This window comes from Mus musculus, chromosome 18, assembly GCF_000001635.26.
Source record: "Mus musculus strain C57BL/6J chromosome 18, GRCm38.p6 C57BL/6J".
In the NCBI taxonomy this organism is placed as follows: domain Eukaryota; kingdom Metazoa; phylum Chordata; class Mammalia; order Rodentia; family Muridae; genus Mus; species Mus musculus.
In genome coordinates, this window is record NC_000084.6 from 39101126 (window position 1) to 39126963 (window position 25838).

General features: G+C 45.3%; 1 protein-coding gene across 12 annotated transcripts in view; it reads left to right on the top strand.

Moving 5' to 3' along the window:
• Positions 1-25838, top strand: part of Arhgap26 (Rho GTPase activating protein 26) — a 774669-nt gene that overhangs the window by 499509 nt on the left and 249322 nt on the right. For all 12 annotated transcript variants that reach the window (XM_030250607.1, XM_017317984.1, XM_017317986.1 and 9 more), the window contains 6 exons: positions 1044-1115; positions 9330-9431; positions 10665-10775; positions 18994-19098; positions 20649-20778; positions 25708-25808. In XM_030250607.1, coding sequence (XP_030106467.1) covers positions 1044-1115; positions 9330-9431; positions 10665-10775; positions 18994-19098; positions 20649-20778; positions 25708-25808 — 621 coding nt within the window. The remainder of the gene's footprint in view (positions 1-1043; positions 1116-9329; positions 9432-10664; positions 10776-18993; positions 19099-20648; positions 20779-25707; positions 25809-25838) is intronic.

The following is a 25838-nucleotide window of genomic DNA, read 5'->3' on the forward strand; positions in this document are numbered from 1 at the left end:
AATGAGTAAAGATTGTAAAATATTGTGCCTCTTTAGAGAAGACTGTAGAATCTTAGAGCCAGAACAGTTTAGCCCCCTCATCCTTCGGATTAGGAAATTAGAGCCCAGAGAATTTCAATGTTGTGTTCATGGTCACACAGTTGGCAGCTTGTCAAGAAGTCATTCATTCACTCTCTAGGTCATTCAGAAAGTGTTTGAGTGCTCCTTTGTTTCTGATTTCTTCAACACTTTGGGAACACTGGGGAATGAGCGAGTATTTACAGGGTGATGTACATGTGTCAGTAGATAGTACTGAACCAGTATGTGGTGTATGTGTTCTGAAGGGTTGGATTTAGAGAGAGCATCTCTGAATTGCGGTTTTGGAGGTCAGGGAAGGCCTCTACAGAGAAGCAACCTTTAAGCTGAAACCTTGATTATAATCTGTACAAAAACATCAGCAGGAAGAGACGGAGGCAAAGGTCCTGAGGTAGCCAGATTTGGTACATTTGAGGTCCATTGCCGTAACAGTGACTCAGAGTGTGGGAACCAATGGCTGAGCACTGTAAAATGCAATTGGGAGGCAGCCAGCGGTCAGGAGGCAGAGGTCTCAGGCCCCAGTTAATTCCCTAGGCAACTCATGATGCTTGAAGGGTCCTTTCCATAGGAGATGTCCAAAGGTGTTTCGTTTTCAACAGGGACTCACTACTGATATACTTTGCCTGAAGCTTGGGTGAATGTGAACTTACATCGCTTGAAACTGGAAACTTAGACTGCCTCTGTTACCAGGTCCCTCCAACTAGTAAATGTTTTGCCTGCCATCTGGATTCACTTCTTTGAAACCTTGGAAGGCTGGGTTGAGATGATTGTGCTGGGCTCCACAGTGAGTGCCTTCAACAATAGTAAATGTTTCACAGGAAGATGGTTGCATCTGGAGCTTCTCTATTAGACACGGATTCTCTATTAGACAGTGAAGCATGGGGAGGTGTGGGGGCATTGGTGAAAGAGCTGCTATAAGTCATTACTGAACTTGCCTCTGCCCCTTGCCCTCTGCTTTTCCTTGTCAGATCGAGAATGCCAGCGAGGTGCTCATCACACCCTTGGAGAAGTTTCGAAAGGAGCAGATTGGGGCCGCCAGGGTGAGGATTTTGTAAACTTTGTTCATGCCTGAAAAAGACAGTGCTCCCCTTAGGAAATCTAAGGGCACCACACCCTCCGAAGACAAGAGAGCCTGGTTCCTCTGCACTTTGCAAGTGGTTGAGGTGCAGCTGTCTGTGGCCACCATCAACCACCATGTTAGTGTCTGTTACCTGATTAATTGGTTCACAAACCACATAAGGTAACGGTATCACCTCCGTGCTTGGTGGCTGTATGCCCGGACTGTTGACTGACTAGTCAGCCTACTCACTTTTGTGTAACTATGGAGTAGGATCAAAATTGCATTTAAGCAGAGTTATGAACAGGGCTTTGGGGACACAGGGACTCCTCGTAAGCCTCATTAAGCAAAGCACATTTATTTAATTGTATGTGTGCTTGTGCATGCATGCAGACATATGGCATAGTGCTCATGTAGAAGTCTGAGAACAACTGTCACCATATGGGAGCTGGAAAACAAATTCAAGCTATCAAGGTTAGTGGCCAGTGGCTTTGAACAGTTGAACTATCTTGCCAGCCCTCAGCTCATTTCTTGTTATGTATAGAAATGAGCATATCTTTGCTCTCTTTTTCAATTCTTCAAGAGAAACTGAAAAAAAAAACCAACAACAACAAAAAAAACCAAACAAACAAAAAATCCCAACAACAACAAAAAAGAAAACCAGAGTCTTTTGGGACATTCCCAGTGGGCAGATATTTTAAGAGAATACATATCCTTAGTCTAGGTGGGGCTCATGACTGTAGGTCTGCTTTAGCTCAGAGGTCACCATTTGTTACCACAAACCTAGAGACACAGACACCAAACAGCCAAATGTTTCTTTCTTTGTAATTTTAATTTTTATTGAAAATACTTTTTTATCATCATATTCTGATCATGGGTTTCCTTTCCCTAATTCTTCCTGGATTCCTCCCACATCCCCATCCACCCAAATCTATACTCTTTCTTACTCTCTCTCTCACTAAAAAACAAACAGGCAATTAAAAGATAAAACAACCTCCTTAAACCCCCAAACAAACAAACTAGAATAGGACAAAACAAACAAAGAGCCAAAGATAATGCAGAAGAAAATGCACATGAAACACAGGCAGGTCACACACACACACTTGCACACTCAGAAATCCCATAAAAACTCAAAAGCAGAAACCAAATTACATAAACAACCTCTAAGGTTGAAAAAATGTCCAGACAAATCATTATGAGACAAAAATCCAAAATAAAACAAAACCAACCAATCAAAAAAAAAAATCCTCCAAAAGTAGGATTGAACTTCTTTTGTGTTGGCTATCTAGTGCTAGGCATGGGGCCTCCTCTTAAGTGTGGTTTGTTTCCCAGTGAGACACTGTTGGAGAAAACCAATTCTTGTACTGTTACTACAAGAGGGCAAAGGGAAGCCTGTTCCTCTCCTTAAGTTACCAACTAAACTAGCTGGCTGACATTCAGCAGAGTGTTATGAGGCCACCTGCAGGGGAGATTTTTTTATTGTAATTAATGGTAGCAAAAGACTGTCTCATATTTTCCTATATTCTAGAGTTATGAATGAATTCAAACACAGCCCCTTGTACCATCTGCAGTGGGGTCGAGGCCTCACCACACACCATAGGTTTTACTTTGAAAACTAACCTGGAGAACTCATTAAGAGCTTGGTTCTTCCTCTCCCTGTATCCCCCTCTGCCTTCCAGCTGCTTTCTAGAAATAGACATGATTACTGAAAGGGATGATATTTAGTCAAGGCTTTCAAGGGATATGAAGGAAAAGACCAAGAAAGGATTTTTCTCCTGGCTTACAACAGATTTGTATCAGTATAAGTGTACATTTAGGAAAGAAAGAAAGAAGTACACATTGGCTTTGTTTGAGAAATGAAAGAACACTTAGTGGTACTTAGTCTTCTGCTAAGCTTGTTCAAGACTGAATCTCTCTGTGCTTTTTGAGAATGTATGGCCAGTGTACTCTCTCAGTGGTCCAGGGAGCAACTGTCTCTTGAGTGGCCTGGGCCTGTGTTGTAGTGTCCAGACACACATGGCAGAAGTTTCTAAGGAGCTGTGGCAGGGGGTGGGGTGAGTGAGTATTTACAGGGGTGGTGTATGTGTCTGTTGATAGTACAGACTGTCGTCTTTAGCTGCTTCTGAGCACAGACCCCCACACACGCTGGCCCTTCTTTGTAATGTTTGCAGGGTTACCACAGTTACCAGGGAGGAGAAGCACATTTCCCTCTGGGGTTGATGTCACAGTGATCCTATGTCAGGAACATGCACCTTTGCCAACAGATGGGATGTGTGTCACTACTCTAAGGTTCCCCCAAGGCAACTGAGTCTCCTAGTCACAAATCATTGATAATTAACTTTGATATTTGGGGTGATTTCTCATCCCTCTTCCTTTGTTATTTCTTATTTTCTTTTCCAGTATTTTCCCTCGACACATACATTTACATCATAGATTCATGTAAGTTTAAGAGAAAACAAACAAAGCTTAAAGATAACTCAAGAAGCAGCCTCAGAGACACCCAAGTAGCCACCAGGGCTCTTTGCCTGTTTCAGTCAGTGGCTTGTTCCGGACCTCCACCTATTTGATGCTAAAATTACTTTACTCACTGCCTGTTCTCTGCTGCAGCTTTTGTTGCTATAACAACCTGTTGCACAGGGGTCCTTGTGAAAGCTCCCAAGAAGGGGAATTTGTCTTCCTTTTTTTTTTGTTGTTGTTGTTGTGATCAAATACCCTGACAAAGGAGAGAAATGAACCCTTTAGGGAGAAAGGGTTCATTTCAGCTCACAGTTCCAGGATACAGTGCATCATGAGTCACATGGGTACGTGCTTGAGAAAACTGGGCAGGTCACATTCACAGCCAAGACACAGAGAGCAGTGTACCCTGCTTCTTCTCCTCGGACCTCCCAGTACTGTGCAGGGTCCTACTCTGACAGGTGACTCCCACAGTGGAAGGGTCTTCCCTGATCAGTTCACGTAATCAAGATAATCCCCCCATAGGTATGTTGAAGCCTGTCTTCTAGGTGATTCTAGATTTTTGTCAAGTCCACAGTTAGCACTAACCATAACAAGGCCTTAGAACTACTTGTGCTAGAGGCTGTTCAGGAATAAAGTGTGACCCCAGATCTTGACATAATAGTGGCCCTAAGCTTATGTTTCTAGATAGAGCAGGTTGGCTTTTTCTGCACATGAGATAGAGTTGTAATGCTGTGCTTTGTATTCAAAGTAGAACGGACACTTGAGCGTGGTGGTTAAGAGTTGACCTAGAACTAGGCTGTGTGTTCTAAATTTCACTTCTTCAACTTGCCTGTGAACTTGGTAAGGTTTCTAACCCCCCACATTCCTATTTCCTCATCTTAAAAGGGAGATCATAAAACCTTACCCTGTGGAGTTCTTAAGAATAAATGAGCGAATTCATATAAGGTACTTAAAGTATTATGTATCCATGGCTATTTGAACGGAAGGACAGTGTTCGCCATTCAGCCATTCACTCGTCGTTATGACGCGAGCTACACACTGAGAGTAGACGAGAAAAGCTGAAGAGGTGGTTCAGTGGACTAGTGCATTTTCTTTCCCAGAGGACCCATTGGTTTGCTCACAACTGCCGGTAATTCCAGCTCCAGGGTATCTGATGGCCTGTAAACCCTGCCCCCATGCACACTTTTAAAAATAAAACCAACACAAAATAATATATGTGAGAGTTAGGGTTGGTGGCTAACAAGCAGATATGGTTCTTCCTGCAAAAGAGAAAGGCATTAGATACAAAGCTATAGACAAATCTCTAGTTCCAAATTGTGGTATGTGGTCAAGGAGGGTTTCTTTCATCACGTTGATATGTGCAAGTCAAATGTTGCATTTGATGAAAGGGAAGTGGTTGTGGATGACAAGGATCTTACCATCATCAGCACTACCATTGCCAACTACCAATATCACCGTTGCGATTACCATCTCTGGTGAGAATAGCAGCAGCAGCAGCAATAGCTGCAGCAGCAGCAGCAGCAGCACCCACTACCACTAGCATTATCACCATTACCACCGTTGTCTCAGTTAGCATTTCAGTGGCTGGGGTAAAGCACCATGATCAAAGCCAACTTGAAGAAGAAAGGGTATCACCAAAGGAAGTCAGGGAAGGAACTCAAGGCAGGAACCTAGAGGCAGGAACTGAAGAAAAAGCCACAGAAGCGCACTGCTTACGGCCTTGTTCCTCCTGGCTTGCTCAGCCTTGCTTTCTTGTAGCACCTAGGACCACCAGCCCAGGAGCAGCCCCACCATCCACATCAGTCAAGGAACTGTAATGTAGGTCAATATGGTGGTGGCATTTTCTCAGTAGAGGTTCTTTCTTCTTTCTTCACAAATGGCTCCAGCTTATATCAAGTTGACCTAAAATTTGCCAGTTCAACCATTATCACCTCCACCAATCATGACTACCAATACTACCACCATCATAACAAGTGCCATCATCATTACTATGACAGTTACTACCAGCAGCAACACCACTGGTATCACCACCAGTACTATAAGTGGCCTCTGTGACCTCCATTATCACGACATAGTTGCTATTGGCACCTCAGTAATTACCTCCTCACCATCATCACCATGCCGTGGATGTAGTTTACTTCACTGAATCCAAGTGACTCTGTGAAGGCAGAATGTTATTTTATTGCAGAGTTGTGATCTGGAAGATTAAACTTGAGTGATGGTCTTGTCTAGTCACACTGTATAGAGAGAAGAACCCTAGAAAGAGATGCTTAGAATTTGCCACGCTAGAGTAGAAATTATATATATTCCAGGATCCAGACCCTGTTCTGTATCTGTCCCTCAGTGGTGTCACTCTCTGGAAGGTAGAGACTTCCTTAAGTCCTAAGTGCCTAAATAATGCACCCACCTGGGGACTATTACCTTAATGTGACGGTTAATATTGACTGCTAACCTGACAGGGTCTGAAACTTCCAAAGAGGTGGTCCTCTGGGACCACCTACATGTAGGCAGTGGTATCTCCTGAGCTAGGAACCTGGGCTACAGAAAAATGAGAACGCCAGGGTCTGGATAGATGGTTTAGGCTGTACTGCTCTCGCAGAGTACCGAGGTTTGGTTACTGGTACCCATGTTGGGCAGCTTACCATCTGTAACTTCAGCTGCAGGGGATCCTTGAAGGAAACTTACGGGTTCTTTGGAAAGTAGTTGGATGGTATTTTGCTGGGACAAACATGTGGAAGAACATTTAGTTGAGGTGGGCCCAGGTGCAAGACTAAGGCAGCCTTGTGAAGGAGTGTTTCCCTGAAGCAGTTACAGGAGACAGGATGTTCTGCTAATGCAAGCATGAGAAAGGACATGCGATGAAGGGTTCTTGGCTAACAACACACATGTATTGGTCCACCTCACATTGCATAGTTGAGATGCATTTGTTGGGACTCCATAGAGAAAATTGCACCAAGAAACTTCTGGTGTGCTGCAGTTTCATGCCTCCTCGGACTCAGGCTGATTGGCAGAGTGATGTTGCTTGAGATAGATGCCCATGCTGAAAGAAAACCCGTGCTGGGGCAAGACCCGTGGAGAACACGTGATGTTTAGAAGGCGTATAAAAAGGACTTGATGGACAGTGACGGAGGCCGAGCTAGGCATGCTGGTACAGCTGGCTGTGCAATGCTTGTGGGTCTTTAGTCTCTGCTGATTTTCACTTCCCTGAGAGAGGCACAGCCAAGAGCGCCTCCTGTTCCTCCTGGTCCCTCCTGCTGACTGGTGCCTAGGCTAGGTAGAGAGTGCCACTCCTGCTGATCCGTGTTTGCTATCCTGACTCTACGAGACCGGACTGCTGGAGGATCTGTGAAATGTTTGCGAGTGGATTGAGCTGCCGCTGCTGATCTGTGAACAGAACTGCCAGTTCCTGACAACACAGACAGGAGTTGCTCCAAAGAACCATTTCTAAACAGGCTCCCTTCCCTGTGTCCTGTGTGCTTTCTTTTTCACTACCTGTGGTGGGTGGTGGGCTACAAGGGAGGTTAAAGCATTTAAGAACCATCATTAAGAATAGGTTTAAGAAAAAAATTAAAAGTTACGGATCCTACTCCCTATTCTGGTCTCTTTGGGCACCTGGAACTCAGGTGCCCATTCATATGATGTATACATACAAAATAAAAAATAAAATAAATATTGAAACGTAAAAGGGGTGGTGCTCTATCTTAGTAGTTAAGGGGGACACACATCATCCTTCCAGAGGGCCTAAGTTCAGTTTCCAGCATCCACATCAGACGGCTCTTAACAACCTGCAACTCCGATTTTAGGGCATTCAGTTTCTATCTCCTAGCTTCCAAAGGCACCTGTGCTTATATGCACGTAGCCCTAGATAGACGCACAGAAGTGCACATAATCAAAATAATATTTCCTCAAGAAGGAAAAGAGAAAGCTAGCTGAGCTCCAGCACTCGCTCCCTCTGCATCACTAACTCTGGATGCAGCGTGCCCAACTGCCTCAGACCCCTAGCACCACGGCTTATGTACTTGCTGCACTGGAAGTAAGCCAGGATAAAGCTGTGCTTTCTGCGTTTGCTCTCGTCGAGTGTGTGATAGCAGTGAGACAGGCTGCTGCCATACTATGTTTTAGGACTTTCCCTGCAAGTCCACTGTCTCATATATGGGGACGACTGCTTTTTCTTTCCTCCTGTCTCTCTGCTGTCTTCTCTAATTATGGCTCTCCATTGACCATGGACCGTGGAGGCTCCAGTCCCCTGAAAGTTACAGAATGACAGTGACTCGAGTTTCCTGGCCTTTTCTAAGCTCTGGCCAGTGACACTGCCTGGCCCTAGGATGCTCTGTGGGGTTGCTGGCCACTGGGCCGGTGAGAGTGGATATGTGTGATATGAGCACTGAGTGGAATTGGAATCCAGCCCCAGGCTTGTGGGTTAATGGACGAGAGTTGCTTGCTGGGACCTTTCTCAGACTTGGAGGGGAAAGTGTTTCTATAAGTCTTCTCTTCATTCGTATTTGCTCGCTTCATGGTTTGCGTATGAGTAGGCTCTTAAACCAACCTCAGATCTATAGAAATGGATTCATGCCTGCTAAGTAGGTATGTGACCATTTTCTGCTCTCTGGGATGCTTAGGATCTTGCTGTTGACCAGGTAAATAAGGGTGCTTAGGAGAACTTGGCTCAGAGTGTTCTACCCTAAGGCATTAGCACTGTTTGTGGCCCTCTTTCCTGGAAGCCAACCTCCTGCCTCCTCAGGTGTTGAGCAGGTCTCAGCTTACATCTCCTCTTCCCACTGAGGCCTTACCCTTTATCACTCCCCCCCCCCCACCCCCCTTAAGCTCTTGCAGTGTCTGTCATTATATTGCTTATTTGTTTCCTGGTAGCTGTGTTTCTCTTCCTACTAGAATGCTCCCATCATGGGAGAGGAGAAGTCACTGCCTAAAGCAGAGCCTAGGACGGAGTGACTGCTCATCATGAATTTGTTACATGGATAGTGAGATGGCTTCTTTATTTGGCTGGAAACACCTTTTTCTTACAGGCTTTAGAGTTGCACAAAACATCTCCCTGAGTCAAAAGCAGGACTGACACTGAGTTAGGATAACTGAGCATTGGTGTAGGACCAGAGTGGCTTCTTATCCTCTAGCTTGCCCTGCCCACTGAAGTGTGGAGAGCAAGGAGTCAGCCTGTGACTGTGTCTCAAGTGGGCAGAGCGTGGGCAGATAGTGTTAGCTTGTCGTCAGCTCTGTCATTCTCTGGGACATTTTGTAAATTGGCTTCCTTCTGAGTTTCCTTACCTATAAAATAGGGAGTAAAAATAGAACGTTGGTGACTCAAGAGCTTGGTGGGAGAACACAGGTTGACATGTATATTATTAAATTATTTTTCATCTTTAGACAATAATTTAAGCCAATAAAAACTTCTCAATGGAAGGAGAGAGTTTCCATGTCCCATTTCCTTGACTCATAGTTATGTGAGCCACAACAGGTTTGTCCCATGCTGTCCCTGCTCTCCAGTCTGTCCTATGCCCACCCAGTTACACTCCCTGGGTGTCCGTCCCCCACGGTTGTCATCACAGGCCCCATCAGTGGGCAGCAGGGGTGCTTCTGCTTTTGGTCTGGGAGTTGCCTGCCTCAGTGTCCATCTGAGGAGCACTCATCACTGTGGGTAGAGGGAGCACACAGAGGTCCTGAGGGATCCAGCCACCTCACCCCAGTAACCTCTTATTCTTTCTCCTCCCCTTCTCCCCATCCCCAGGAAGCCAAAAAGAAGTATGACAAAGAGACCGAGAAGTACTGCGGCACCTTAGAAAAACATTTGAATTTGTCTTCCAAAAAGAAGGAATCCCAGCTACAGGAGGTAAGGGAGCACAGAGCTCCTGCGTGGTATCAGCTACGCATGGTCCTGGGGTACATGCTAATTGTTATTTGTGAGCCAGTACCTGGATTGGAGATCTGAGAAGCTAGCCCAAGCCTCCTCCGGGGCCACGCCCTCCTTGCCCCACCCTCTTCTGTGCTCTCTAACCTGCCAGTGGCAGAGGAGCTCAGTGCTGCCCCCTGTCTCCCGAGTGGCTGTGCCTGTTTCTGAGTGCCTCTCCCTTTCAGGCTGGGATCTGTCTTGCTCTTTTCTTGCCCTTGGACTCAAGGCTGCACTGTCACCCATCTAGGGCAATCTTGATCTCCTGCCTCGTATCAGTGACTTACAAGACTGGCATCTGAAACACGCTGGTTACGTTTCCTTAATAATCACATTTTATTGTTTCAATACAGTATTTGATACTTACCTTTTCCTCTTTTTTAGTTTTTACACTATTTTAGCCTCATATCTGTATTTTAAGCATTGTTAATCTTTTTTTTTAAAGAAAATCTTCTTTGATTGAGCATGGTGGCAGAAACCTGTAATACCAGTACTTGCTAGGCCAAGGGAGGAGGATTATGAGTTCAAGGCCATCCTGGGCTATGTAGGAAGGGACCCTGTCTCAAAAAACAAAGGGTTAGGAGTGTAAGCTTACAGAACATTAAGACCATAGGTAGCTCTCCATGCACCATAAAAAAGAAGGAAAAAAAAAAAAAAACATTCTCTGGCTTGCTCCTGGGTTCCTTGGATTTGAATTTAAAAGAACACCATTGAAAATTCTTTTAAAAAGTAGTTAATTTGGAAAGAAAACTCAGCTTGGCATCCACAGAGCTGCCTCCGTTTTCCCTGTTTGAGTCCATTAAGTCCATGGTGGGGGTGGGGGGTGGGGTGGGGGTAGTTAACGGGCAGCAGTGTGGAATGATGCTGCCATCTAGTGGACAATGATGATATGTTAAAAAGCAGTGTGTTCTTCAATGACTAGGAAGTTTGCACTCAAAAAAGTATCTGTTCTTCAACTAATATTTACACACTCTCTCTCTCTCTCTCTCTCTCTCTCTCTCTCTCTCTCTCTCTCATATGGCATAGTGTTCAGTATGTTCAGTAGCTTACCATTTGTCTTCAGTATCATGCTGTTTGATTTATTTTAAAATTTCACCTTTGTATATATTTTTTCCCCTGGCATTGTGAACTCCTTAGGTAATGATTTGGTTTCCTGTTAAATTCTGTCGTTTGCAGGCAGACAGCCAAGTGGACCTGGTTCGGCAACATTTCTACGAAGTATCCCTGGAGTATGTCTTTAAGGTGCAGGAAGTGCAAGAGAGAAAGATGTTTGAGTTTGTAGAGCCTGTGAGTAGCTGTTTTGTTCATCTGAACTAGCCAGCAGGTAATGATGCTGTGCACCCTACAGGAGGAGGTTGAGCAGCCCAGCCCAGGGCTGTGCCTTCCTTTCAGGGCCAGAGCCCTGTCACTTTGGCTCCCTGGACTCTTCCCAGCTCAGTGATGGAGATGGTATAGTCAGCATCTGCCTTGCCTCTGGCTACCTACTGTCAGACTATTTACTCTGCAGAGGGAAAGTGCAAATGGGAGTCCAGGGAATGCCTACCACACTGCTGGAAAATAATCGCTGTCTAACCTTTCTGCTCCGTCCCACTCTTCCATCACTAATCCAGATGTAGGGGTAACTGCAGGAAGCAGTGGAATGGACACTGTAGTGACCTCATCCTGCCCCTGACTCCAGAGCCCCTCTAACCCAGTCAAGTTGGATATAAGGTGATTTTTCACAGTAGATTTGTTATAAGCAAATAGAACAGCACAGATTCGCGTCAGGGACCATGATGGAATTCAGACTTGGCCACCATCCCACTGGGCATGAAAGAGTGCCATGTGGAAAGAGTGTGACCTTTAGGTTGTCCCGTCATCATTATGGTTTCATTCAGCTGTGGTGCCACTTTGCCTACAGTGGGCCCTGAGCATGGGTTCCACATAAGGAAAACTTCATGGAGACTCCAGGCCAACAAGAGCCGCCACTTAAAAATCATCAGGTCTTTGCTGCTGTCTGCCGCAATACAGCCTCTGATTTAGACTCAAGCTTAGGGTGTCTGTATACATTAAAGGTTTTACTTTTCCAGGTTGTCCACCAAAAACCCATAGACGGTCAAGCTTGTCAGTGTCCCTGCATGGGGCCTCCCAGGGCACACTCCTAGGTGGGAAACCACAGGTAGTCAGTCAGCAGTTATCAGGGGAGAGCATGCCAGCCTTTGTCAGGCCTCTGGTAGATTGCCCATGCTGGACACCTCTGACTGACTCAGTAGGGAGTGTGTGTGTGTGTGTGTGTGAGAGAGAGAGAGAGAGAGAGAGAGAGAGAGAGAGAGAGTCAGAGACAGAGACTGTGTGTATGTGAGAGAGAGACAGAAACAGATAGACAGACGGACATGAGGAGTTGGGAGAATGATAGGGAAAGGGACAGGAGAGAGAGGTTGGGAAGGGTGAAGACTGAACCTTGTCAAAATGCATTCATGTATGAAGAGTTTTTAAAAATTAGCTGTAAAAAGACCTTTCTAAAGGTAAGAAATAGTATTCTTAAGCAAAATATGCTTATTTTTGGTGACTATTAATTCCAGCCAGCCCATATGACTTTTGATTTGATCTTTTCAGTAGGCACATTGAGCCAATTATGTATCATGCCTATTAGTTTGGGTTGATTGGCACCCACAAACCCTCACATACAATAGGTGTTGACTTCTCACACGTTTGTTGCCTGCTGCATAGGCTTGGCCTGCTTCATTCGGCTGAACTTCTCTTCTTCCTCTTTTGCTCCCTCCTCCTCTTCATCACCATCCATCCTTACATTTTTGTTAAAAACAAAACAAAACAAAACAAAAACATTTGCAGAGGCAGTTCCAGCTCTGCTGCTTACTAGGCGAGACCTTGCACAGGATTACATCTAAGTGTGTCTATGTGTCTCCCTTTGAAAAGAGGGATAAAACCAGTACATATCCTCACAGGTGTATTTAGGATGGAGTCATATAATGAAGGAAGAAAAGTAAAATCATAGACTTACTTCATGTTGTCCTTTTGTACAATGTATTTTCAATAGCATTGCACAGCACCCTGCCTTGGGGGCTCACTAAAATGCAGATTACAGGCCCAGCCCTTCAGGGTTCAGACTGGGATAGAAGAGGACAGTTGCATTTCTAACACGTTGAAAGCCACTTTGTGAGCTGGGATGGCTTGGTTCCTCACTGTGAAATGGCATATGACTGATTACCAGCAGGAAAGACACTACAAGAATCCATTGAATGTGATTGCTGAGTACACAGGTGTCAGTCACTGAGCATTTAGGTTCCCTGGAGGGCTAACCTATAGACATATTGACCATGTTAGCTTGTTTCTTAGAAAATAATTCAAAGTCCCGGTATATGTATATGTATATGATTGGCCTTAGATAGAAAAAACAAACATAGGGCGTGGGGCTGTAGCTCAGTTGATAAAAGTGATTGCCATGAGGGCCTGGACTTGATCCCTAACACTGCAGAAGGCAGATGTGGTGGCACACATCTGCAGTTCTAGCACTTGGGAGGGAGTTCGAGGCAAGAGGATCTGAAGTTCACAGTCACCCCCAGTTACACAGTGAGTTCCAAGGAAGGAAAGTGGCACTACTGAGATCTAATTCATCTGTCCGTTTGTCCATTTCTCCCCGGCTTTCTCCTCCCCACTCTCCCGTTTGTCCTTCCTTCCGTCCGCCCATCTGGTATGTGTGCCTGAATGAAGCCTGTACCTTCTTGTTGAGACATCCCATGTTCTAGAGGTGTACGTTGCAGACACCTGATGTCATGAAGCTGAAGCCGTGTTCTGTCTGTGCCCTGAGATTCCACACCTGAAGGTTGGTTAGAGCGCTCGAGAAGTTGTCCCACTGGTCTCTCCACCTCAGAGTTGTGTCACAAGTACTTGCACCACTGTCTTCTTCTCCTTTCCCATTATTTATCCCATTGTAAGGCTTCATTCTTCCCTCGTCGCTTGCTTCCTATAGGGGGCTTCCCCGCCCAGCCTGTCCCCGCTCATAGCAGTGTGTCCTCTAACACATTCTGACTGTCTCTTTATGGAACAGCTTCTTTACACTGTATGGCAAGCCCTTCCCATCTCTGATTGACTTCCGACATCCCTGTGAAATAATACATACCATTATCCTTCCTGCTGAAGATGGGTGAAAGGAGTTGTGTGACTTACCCAAACCAGCTTTGCCTCCCTCGGCAGCTCGCTGTTCTCTATCCTTGGTAACTATGCTGGTTTGCTGGGGCTGCTGTAACAAAGTACTCCCAATGGGCTTCCTTTCCGTAGAAGTTCTGGATGAAGGAAGGCTGAGTGAGGTGTTGGCATGGCCATGCTTCTGTGGAAGTCTGTGGGGAATGTGTCTTTCTCTTCCTCTCCTAACTGGAGTGACTTGCCCGCAACCCTTGGCATTCCATGATTTAGAAATGCCTCCCTGTGTTAGGGTGGAAGCATTTTTTGGTGGTATATCTGGTCCTTGTGCCTCCTGTGGAGAGGGATATAGAGAGATGGCAGGGGGAAATGCTGTGAGGGGAGAAGAGAGGGCCCAAATGACAGCACACAAGGAAGATTACTTTTATATTGTATTTATTATTTTATATTTTTATATAAGTTAGTTAATATTTCCTATAAAAATAAGACCAATGGAAGTGAAAACCAATATAAATCTTAGCCATCCACCCCTCTTCTGCTTCAACAGGACTTGGTTGTGCCTAGGTTCTGCTATTTGAGACAGTGTAGACACTCAGTAAGACTGGTCCTGTTTACTTTCAGTGAAGGGAAGGCTCAGCTCACAGCAGTGACTGTAGCTTATCTTGGGCATCAGTCTTACAGAGCCTAAGGGCTGGAGAGATGGCTCTGTGCTGGGAGCACTGGCTGCTCTTTTAGAGGACCCAGGCTCCACTTCCAGCACCTATGCAGTGGTTCACAGCCATCTGTAATTCTGGTTTCAGGAGATCTGATGACCTCTTCTAGCCTCTCTAGGCACTGTGTGTACACGATGAGTAGACATTCATGCAGGCAAAACATCTATACACATAAAACAATAAAACAATGAAAAATGTAAACAGAAAGCAGGCTCTTAGGGCTTGGGAGCAGTGTGGGGCCCAGCCTTTCAGCTGTACTTGCAGGGAGGAAGGAGAGGGAGGAGCGGCCTTCACTGTGGATACCCAGACATCAGCAGAGCCCATCTTCTCTATTTCTGAAGTTGTGTGGAAGGAAAGGGATATGTGCCTTCTTCTCCTTGAAGCTCTCGTTATCTCTGAAGGAAAGAGTTCAGTACTGGCCTTTGGTACTCTAGGGCATTAATGCTTAGTTACTGACTTAAGTTATCACTAGATATTTTACAGACAGAGAGCCCAACAATGCCTCCTCCTTGACCTCCCATTAGAATACAAAGGGACAAAACAGTGAGAAGTCACACTACCATTTTAATATGACTTCTGGAGTTGTTAGGGACAGGGCCTAGGTTTGTTTGTTTGTTTGTTTTTGTTTATTTTCTTTATTTACATTTCAAATGCTATCCTGAAAGTTCTCTATACCTTCCCCCTGCCCTGCTCCCCAACCCACCCACTCCAGCTTCTTGACCCTGGTGCTCCCCTGTACTGGGGCATGTAAAGTTTGCAAGACCAAGGGGCCTCTCTTCCTAATGATGGCCGACTAAGCCATCTTCTGCTACATATGCAGCTAGAGACACAAGCTCTGGGGGTACTGGTTAGTTCATATTGTTGTTCCGCCTATAGGGTTGCAGACCCCTTCAGCTCCTTGGGTACTTTCTCTAACTCCTTCATTGGGGGCCCTGTGATCCATCCAACGGATGACTGTGAGCATGCAATAGTGTCTGGGTTTGGTGGCTGATTATGGATGGATCCCCGGGTGGGGTAGTCTCTGGATGGTCCATCCTTTCGACTTAGCTCCAAACTTTGTCTCTGTAACTCCTTCCACAGGTATTTTGTTCCCTATTCTAAGGAGGAATGAAGTATCCACACGTTGGTCTTCCTTCTTCTTGATTTTCTTGTGTTTTGCAAATTGTATCTTGGGTATTCTAAGTTTCTGGGCTAATATCCACTTATCAGTGAGTGCATATCAAGTAACTTCTTTTGTGTGATTGGGTTACCTCACTAAGGACGATATCCTCCAGATACATTCATTTGCCCAAGAATTTCATAAATTGATTGTTTTTAATAGCTGAGTAGTACTCCATTGTGTAAATGTACCACATTTTCTGTATCCATTCCTCTGTTGAGGGACATTTGGGTTCTTTCCAGCTTCTGGCTACTATAAATAAGGCTACTATGAACATAATGGAGCATATGTCCTTATTACCAGTTGGAACATCTTCTGGGTATATGCCCAGGAGAGGTATTGCTGGATCTTCCGGTAGAACAATGTCCAATTATCTGAGGAACCACCAGACTGATTTCCAGAGTGGTTGTACAAGCTTGCAATCCCACCAAGAATGGAGGAGTGTTCCTCTTTCTCCACATCCTCGCCAGCATCAGCTGTTACCTGAATTTTTGATCTTAGCCATTCTGACTGGTGTGAGGTGGAATCTCAGGGTTGTGTTGATTTGCATTTCCCTGATGATTAAGGATGTTGGACATTTTTTCAGGTGCTTCTTAGCCCTTCAATATTCCTCAGTTGAGAATTCTTTGTTTAGCTCTGTACCCCATTTTTTAATGATGTTATTTGAATTTCTGGAGTCCAGCTTCTTGAGCTCTTTGTATATATTGGATATTAGTTCCCTATCAGATTTAGGATTGGTCAAAATCCTTTCCCAATCTGTTGGTGGCCTTTTTGTCTTATTGACAGTGTCTTTTGCCTTACAGAAGCTTTGCAATTTTATGAGGTCCCATTTGTCAATTCTTGATCTTACAGCACAAGCCATTGCTGTTCTGTTTAGGAATTTTTCCCCTGTGCCCATATCTTCGAGGCTTTTCCCCACTTTCTCCTCTATAAATTTCAGGGTCTCTGCTTTTTTTTTTTTTAATGTGAAATGAATTATTTTTATTAAACTTCATTTCTCTGTTTTTTTTTGTTTATTAGGTATTTTCTTCATTTACATTTCAAATGCTACCCCAACTGTCCCCCATACCCTCCCCCCCACTCTCCCCCCCCCACTCCCACTTCTTGGTCCCTGGCGTTCCTCTATACTGAGGCATATAAAGTTTGCAAGACCAAGGGGCCTCTCTTCAATATCTTTCCACGAATCCAGTGTCTCTGCTTTTATGTGGAATTATTTGATCCACTTAGACTTGAGCTTTGTATAGAGAGATAAGGATGGATCAATTCTCATTCTTCTACATGATAACCACCAGTTGTGCCAGCACCATTTGTTGAAAATGCTGTCTTTTTTCCACTGGATGGTTTTAGCTCCCTTGTCAAAGATCAAGTGACCATAGGTGTGTGGGTTCATTTCTGGGTCTTCAATTCTATTCCATTGGTCTACCTGTCTGTTGCTGTACCAGTACCATGCAGTTTTTATCACAATTGCTCTGTAGTACAGCTTGAGGTCACAGAGCCTAGATCTTATTGTCCATAACATGTAGGTTTGCTCACCCATCCTTAGGATGCCAGTTAAAGCAGAGGTCATTGGGAAAGGAACAAATAACAGTTCCAGTGAACCTGCCTCCTCATGTCCGTCTTTGAGGCCCTGAGACAAGGTTTAGGTTTAAATAGAAGGTAAGAGGTATGCATAACTAAATATTTCCGGTCGAGGTGCAATCCTGCCCATAACTGCCTCAGCTCCAGTCTGTCCTGCGATTGGATGGGTTGTCAGGACTGTGTGAAACAGGTTTGTCCTCTGTCCAGCCCCAGGTTTCAGAGATATGCTTTCCTTCTCCTGGCTTGAGATCCTGGGGAAATCTGTTCCAGTTGTCTGGTAGCCAAAGGCAGGGGTGCAAGCGACAATTCCTAGAATGTACTCCTGCCATTGTGGCCACACTGGCATAAAGTTCTTTCATTGGCTGGGCTGGGCATGCGGTTCATCCTGAAGCTAACACTCCCCCTCCAGTGCGAATCGCTCCTGCCAGGAGCAGGTGCACAGAGCACAGGGTGAATGCAGTCCCTTCCCAGGCCTCCAGAGAACCGCCTCTCCGAAAAGTGGAGTGGGGGAAAATACGTACAGCTGTGTACCTAGAACAGCACAGACGACAACAGACGCATTTCTGACCAACGGGTGTGGCGGGGGCTCTGGAGGTCAACACACCCAGGTGTGCCCTCAGCAGCCCAAACAGCTGTGATCGCAAAGAATGCAGGTCCTTCCCAGCCCTGTTCTACCCTTCTCCATGTCAAAACTCTGAAAGCAGGCAGTCTGGCGAGGACTTGGTAAGAGCCTGGAGGGTCATGTGTCAGCTTTGTGAAGAAGTACACACTTGTGGTTGCTGTACCTTGGAAGGTTGTTGAGAATATGAAAAATCGTGTGAGAACTTTGGTGAGCATGTGTTTCCACCGCTCAGCATGAGGGAGACGAGATCGTGAGCATGCTTACCCGTTATTAACCTTAGGGGGTGTCTTAGTCAGGGTCTCTATTCCTGCACAAACATCATGACCAAGAAGCAAGTTGGGGAGGAAAGGATTTATTCAGCTTACACTTCCATACTGCTGTTCGTCACCAAGGAAGTCAGGACTGGAACTCAAGCAGGTCAGAAAGCAGGAGCTGATGCAGAGGCCATGGAGGGATGTTCTTTACTGGCTTGCTTCCCCTGGCTTGCTCAGCCGGCTCTCTTATAGAACCAAGACTACCAGCCCAGAGATGGTCCCACCTACAAGGGGCCTTTCCCCCTTGATCACTAATTGAGACAATGCCTTACAGTTGGATCTCATGGAGGCATTTCCTCAACTGAAGCTCCTTTCTCTGTGATAACTCCAGCCGTGTCAAGTTGACACAAAACTAGCCAGTACAGGGGGTTTAAATGAGAGTCAAGGCACCCAGGATGGCATAAGCCAGGGAGGTGTATAGTCATGTCATAGAGGGGTTCTTACTGTTTACTGTGGGGAAGTTGAAGAAAGTGCACAGAACTGCCCCTTGGCCAAAGCCTGTCCTGGGCGATTTTCTGTGATTTGACTTTGCTCATTAGGTTACAGGCTCAGAGCACACCAGCTTCCTTATCACGTTCTGACGGCATGTGATAACCTGATGTTATCCATGTTCTAGAAGGCAGCCAAGGTACAGTTCCAGCCTTTAGTTCCTAAGAGGTGATGCTCTTAGGCAGTGGTAAGCATTTGGTGCCAAGGAGAACAGAGTTCCAATCCCTGTTGACACTCACTGTGAGTTAGGGAGGAAGTTACTAGTCTCTGAGGTGCCTCCTCGCTATTAAGGTGGGTCCTGTTAGTGCCTAAAGTGGTGTGAGCACTCAGTGACGCAGCAAGGGAGGGCAGTATCCTTCCCACAGAGCTGCGCGGTGTGTGTGTGTTATTAATATTGCCTGTTCTGGGCCTCCCAGACAGCCTTGGAAACCCAGATCCTTCTCCTCTCGTCTGGCCTCTGTGACCTCTACCTTTTTCCCCCTCTCTGCAGCTGCTGGCCTTCCTGCAAGGACTCTTCACTTTCTATCACCATGGTTATGAGCTGGCCAAGGATTTTGGTGACTTTAAGACACAGTTGACCATCAGCATACAAAATGTGAGTGGGGGCAGGGGCAGAAGCGGGAAGCAGGAGAGGGTGTGTTTGCCGCAGAGCTTCCTCTGTTGGCATTGGCACGAGGTGTGTGCGGTGAGGTCCCGGCTGGGTTCAGAGGACAGTGAGGATCTGGCGTTTCCAGAATGCAAGCTAGCCCAGGTTCAAGCAGCAGTTCTGTTCCCGGAAGCGTCGCTGCTGGTTATGTGTGTTTTTCATAGAACTGTCAGGATTTCCTTTGGGAGTGGAAATCCCAGTTCAGCCCAGCCCTGCCTAGCTGCTTTCTGTGCAAGCAGCTGCCTGGCCACCCTAGGCCTTACGTGAGTGTCCAGGAGTAGGAAAGGGAGTTCACCTTAAGCTCAAATAATGTGTTCTTTATCTCCTCGTTCTTAGCAAGACCGATAAGGTGTCTAAGTCAGTGCCCACAAACGCAGTTGCCTCTCTGGCTTGAACATGGGAATTTTGGGTGCAGAGTTGATGAGGGTGTTTGGGCCCTAAGTCATGAGGCAAGCTCTCTTCTCAAACTTTGCAATTGATCACAGGTCTCAAGGTACTCCAGTGTAGGAATTAGGTCCAGATATTTCTGCATGGCTTCTACTTCGTGGCCTTTAGATGTCTGGAGCTCATGTGTTTCTTTGTGGACTTAGAGAAAAGTTGAAGTATGGTTGAAATGGTTTTATGAAGCATAATCCCACCCCTTTTATTCAGGGGATGAACACAAGTTCCCATACGTGCTAGGTAAGCTGCACGCCAGTCCTAGGGGTCTTCTGAGGGCAGGCTTTGAAACAGAGACCCCCAGGCAGTAAGGAACTCAGTGCCTCAGTGGCTGAGCATGGAGTGTCGTGGGCCATCGGTCCATCGGTCCATGATGCAGATGCACCTGAAGGCTTTAGGCTGTGCCTCTGGGGTTCTGAGTGGGCCTGGGGAGAAGCCAGAGGTTTCAGACTGCTCTTCCTGGGGGAAAGACCTAGAAAGCCAGCAGCACCCCTTTCATGCGGGTGGATCTGTGGACCATCAACCAGCTACATTCCCTGCAACTGGAACGGTGAGGACCAGAATCCTAAAGATGTGTAATGAGTGGGCCACCTGTTCTGGAATGCTTGTTTAAAATGCCCGCTCCTGGTCCAAGAGCCACCACTTGCTCTCAGGAGATAGGCTGGGTGTTTGCATTCTTTTTAAATTTCCTCAGTGATCTTGGTGATGGCTAGAGTTTGAGTCATTCGGGTATGGAACCAAAGGTATACTTTCTATTTTTCATTTTTTTGGTTTTTTGAGACAGGGTTTCTCTGTACAGCCCTGGCTGTCCTGGAACTCACTTTGTAGACCAGGCTGGCCTTGAACTCAGAAATCCGCCTGCTTCTGCCTCCCGAGTGCTGGGATTAAAGGCGTGCGCCACCATGCCCGGCCCCAAAGGTATACTTTTGCAACTGACTATTTGCCCACTTCCTGGACCATTCAGTGCCCCTTATTTTCGATCTAAGGCTGATCTTCTGAATTATTAAGAGATTTCAGCTTTCCTTCATTTGATCATTTGAGTAAAATTCCTTTCATGGCAGACAAGAAACCGCTTTGAAGGAACCAGGTCTGAGGTGGAATCGCTGATGAAGAAGATGAAGGAAAACCCCCTGGAGCACAAGACCATCAGCCCGTACACCATGGAAGGGTACCTGTACGTGCAGGAGAAGCGTAAGTGTGTGCCGACCGACTGGCACGGTGGGCTGTACTCGCAGCCGTGGGCAGGCGTTGCTTCTGGAGGTGCCTGCAGATCTGCGTCCACAATCTTTGACACCTCCAAGTGATAAGCTCTGTTTCCTCTGTGCCAGGGTTTCTTCCTAGTGTCACTCTCCTTGTGAACCTCTGTGCCTCAGTGTGCTTGTGCACCCCACCCCACCGCATGGGCAGTGCAGAGCTCTGTCTTACACACCACACCTTCTCGAGTGCCTTCCTATTTGGTGATTCTGCTTTCCATCGAGAGTAATCATGGTTTGGGCTCTTTTCTTCTTAATTCCTCTCACTCCAATACTTTGGTTTTGTGCAAAGTCAAAGCAGAAGTGAGAGGCAGGAAGACCCATCTTCTCGTTATATAGTGAAGGGAAGAAGTGCTGGGGCTGCTACTCGAATGCAGGTTTTAGTAAGGACTCACAATTCATACCTTAGGCCTTCGGGAAGGCTTAGAGGGATGCTAACCAGGGTAGCACCTCCAGGTGTCAGGAATGACGTATTGAAATTTTTTTTTTCTTTAATGGTAGCCTACACCTCTCCTTCTTAACAGGATCTTGCTAAGTAGCCCGGGCTGACCTTGAACTCAGGATCATCCGGAGTTCTCCTTCTGAGTTCTATAGTCACACATCTACCTGCATGCCACCATGCATAGCTTTTCCCCAACATGATCTTAGCAGGATATATTACTTCTGATCTGTGCTGGTTTTGTGTTTTTCTCTGTGGTCCTCTTAGGCAGTGGATTCACTCCTGAAAGCTCTAGGTAGAGTAGGCTAGAAACACTTTGTTTTAGTGATCATCTACTTAGTGCTAATGTTCACACATAATTGCTTAGGCTCAACATTGTTCCCTTCTGACCATGGAGACTGAAGTGGGGGTGGAAGTACTGGCTACCATAAGGGTTTTTTGTTCTTTATTCTTTCAGCAGTGAGCTTGAGGCAGTTTATAGGAAGCAGAAGTCGCTTCATTTGTATATTTCATTCCCTCCTTGCCCTGTGGTGGACTCCCTCACTCCATTCCCACTGCCCATTTTCGGAGGTACCTTAGAAAGGCAAACTCTCACTGTGCCCCTGGAATACAAAGGCTGTTACTCTTCTTCACTCATGCATGTGGAATCACTTTTGCACGACTCTGTTCAAACATTCCCTTTGACACTAATGTGCTGCTTTTCCTTAGAACTGTCTTTTGGTTTCCTACACATTTTCAGGCATTTCATTAGGATACAGTATAGTTCTGGAACTTACTATTTATGATCATTTCCAGCTTACAGAAAACTTGCAAGAATGGTGTAAAGAAAGCATGGATCCACCGATATAACTCCCCGGCACTTTGCTGCTGCAATCATCTCTCCTCCTTCCTGTGTGTGGGTGTGGAGTGTACAACACTCTCCCAAACACTAAGGCTTTCCTGAGCTCTTCCGCTCTAATGCTCCACCATGGCACGCATTACTCCCTGATGGTGGTTTTCCCCACCATCCAGTCTAGACATTGTGTAGTCTCTCCACTGTGTGGCCACTGTTTTCCCTTTGTAACTAACTAGCATTCTATGGGAGTCACCTTACAATAATGTAAAAATGGTTCTCCTTGCCCCATGTCTCTCCTCAGAGTTGTGGTCTATTGATCCTTGCCTCGACTGATCTATGTTGTGATGGGACTTTCCTATTTTAGCCCGTGTTGCCACATTTATTATTTCTCCCCTACCCCATCCTTCTTATCTGTTCATCTGCACATATGTCGGTCCATCCGTCCATCCCCATCTTTCCACTGCCAATAAAATTGTAAGATTCACATTTCAGTCACAGGCTGTAATCTGTCACATTACTTTACCTTGACATTCACACTGTCTAAGTCAAAGTACTTCCCAAGTCTGAGAATGTTTGGTTTGTTTGTTTTCTTTCTTTCTTTCTTTCTTTCTTTCTTTCTTTCTTTCTTTCTTTCTTTCTTTCTTTCTTTCCTTCCTCCTTCCTTCCTTCCTTCCTTCCTTCCTTCCTTTCTTTCTTTCTTTCTTTCTTTCTTTCTTTCTTTCTTTCTTTCTTTCTTTCTTTCTTTCTTTTGGTTTTTTGAGACAGGGTTTCTCTGTGTAGTCCTGGCTGTCCTAGAACTCACTTGAAGGCCAGGCTGGCCTCAAACTCAGAAATCCGCCTGCCTTGTGGTATTTTTAAAATTGCCTTTAATGACCCAATGTAAACGCTAATGTATTGCTTTCTGTGTGTGTGTGTGTGTGTGTATGTGTGTGTGTGGGGGGGGCAGGGTATGTATATATGCATATATGATCTCATGAGTATTTATGTGTGCCTATACATGTGGTGGCCAAATATTAACCTCAGGTGGTGGTCCTTAGGTGACATTCTGTAGCGTGAAATATTAAAAATGCACCACATTACTGTCAGCAAGGCACTGGCAGACTGGCTGGCCTGTTCTCAGCCCAGCAGACCTTCTGTCTCAGAGTTTCAAAGTTTTTCCACCCAGCTCGCTAAGTTCCTGTGGAGGGCTGTTGCCACATTAGCCCCCACACTTCCAAACTCTTGTGGCTGGCTAGGGTGCCCCACCACCATACCTTTTCTCTGGAACTCAGTTGAGTTGCTTCGTGAAGGAAAACACCACACAATCTTGGTTTAGAATCGAAAGGCAACGCAATTGTTGGGCACAGCAGCTAACATCCTAATGTTGTAAGCTATTTTAAGTTACAAATCCTCTGATAGTGGATCCTGGAGGACCCGCCACCTGAACCAGGGGCCTCCATCTGCTCCTGTCCACCAGCCAAGTCTCTTCTCTCCTCCATCCCTTTCTCCAATCCGGAAGTCCTACTTACTCGTCCAGTGATTGGTTCCTTGAAATCTTTATTCTTAGGGAAGGTTCACAGGAAGTCACCTGAGTCACTCCCAGTCTCAGGCAGCTCTTATGGGGAAGTGGAATTAGCATCAGAATAGGAACAACACCAAGGCTATCCATAACGCATTCACCTTGTAGTTCTTTGGAGATTTTCTTGTTGGCCTGAAGTTCACTGAGTAGGCTCAGCAGACTGGCTAACAAGCCCCAGGGATCTGCCTGTCTCTACCTTTCCAACTGTGCCCCACTAAACTTGGCTTTTTTTTTTTTAATGAATTTTTAATGAATTACTTTTTAATGTAGGTTTCTGGGATCTGACTCAGGTCTGCAGGCTTGCAAGACAAGTGCTTTATTATCTCCGCTGTCCCTTTGGCCCCTGTGTTGCTTTTCCAGGTTATTAAATGTATCCAATACTTGGAATTTGGCAGTCACGTGAAACCATTAGTAACTGTTAAGTGACTGCTCGCTCTATTTACAATGATGTTGTTAATTTTGATCATTTTTTAAATTTTCTTAAAAACTCTAGGAGAGTTTGCCTCTTTTCTTAAATTTTTTATTATTTAAATTCGCTTTATACATCAAACATATTAATAATTTGAATATTTTGAGGAGCAAATAATAAATAAAAATTTTGTTCAACTTTCATATTTATATTCTTTCATATCTTAAAAATATCATTAATGAATATTTAGTACTATCCATAACTGAGGATCCTATATCTAGTGTTGAGTCCTAAATTGTTTCAAAACATATAAAATATTCTTTGGGAGTTAAGCATAGTAAAAGAGCAAAAAATATTTAAAATGAATCATTAAGAAATATATTCAGCTGGGTGGTGGTGGCGCACGCCTTTAATCCCAGCACCTGGGAGGCAGAGGCAGGCAGATTTCTGAGTTTGAGGCCAGCCTGGTCTACAGAGTGAGTTCCAGGACAGAGAAACCCTGTCTTGAAACCACCACCCCGAAAAAATATATATTCAAAAGCCCCTATATGATATCACCTGACATAGAGAGACTATTTAAAACATATTATATATCTGTATACATTGTCTAACAATCAGTTTACTTAAAAAAGATTATCAGTGTTTCTAGGAGAGAAATTATTTTATCAGTAAGTATATTTTAAAAATTTTAAAATAGCAAAAACTCATTGAAGTTAAACATTAAGAAAATGCTAATTTCAAGCACAGTGAAGAAAATTATCAATAATATTTCCACGATGTTTGTTGAACATGATTTTAATATTTTCAACTGTTGATATTCAACAAAGAGAGTTTTGATCATTTCTGTTGTGTGATCTCTGTGAACATCTAAAACCAGTATTGATTGAAGTCCTGGTAGGTCAAAGATGTGTTCATCTTCTAATAGCACCTTGCTCTTGAAAATAAAGGAACTGGCCAGGCACTGGGTATAGTCAGAGACTTTGGTGGGCCTTGGTACTCTGATGTTGTCCTCTTTCCCGAGACAGATTGCATTCAGCTGCTGTTTAGTCACTTCCAGTCTGCATCTCTGGTGTTTCTGAGGTTTCCATGTCTGCTTTTCAGATCTTTTTGAGTTCTGCTGAAGTAAAAATTAGGGGTTTGGATATAGGTCAGAACCCCTGAGGTTAGGCACTGGGCAGCTGTGTGGGAGATATGACGAAAATGGTGATTGACACTTGGAAGAGCATGTCTGTGCTCTTTCCTCAGTCACCTCAGTCAGGGAAGAGAATGGAAACTTCAAATGGAGACTAATGGTAGGAATGTGACTCCATTTTCCCGGGGAACCCATACTTCGCCTATATTTGAAGACCCACTGGATATAGCGTTATTGGGAGTTTGGGGTCCTGTCTATCTGTGTGGGGAAAGCATTATTTTGGTTTCACTTTCGGCCTTGGGATCAGATTTCTCTATTTCAGTATAGCTGTGTATCATTACCACCCCCCAGGCCCCTCTCCCCCAAAATGCATCAGGGTGGACGAAAGCGTTATGGCTGAGCATTGCAGCCCACATCTGTGATATGGCCGTTAATGATGTGTGTGGATGTGTGTGGATGTGTATAGATGGCTAATAGGCAATGTTCCCTTGCAGGTCACTTTGGAACTTCCTGGGTGAAGCACTACTGTACCTACCAACGGGATTCCAAACAAATCACCATGGTTCCATTCGACCAAAAGTCAGGAGGAAAGGGGGTGAGTGCTCCGTGAAAATGCCTTGCTCGG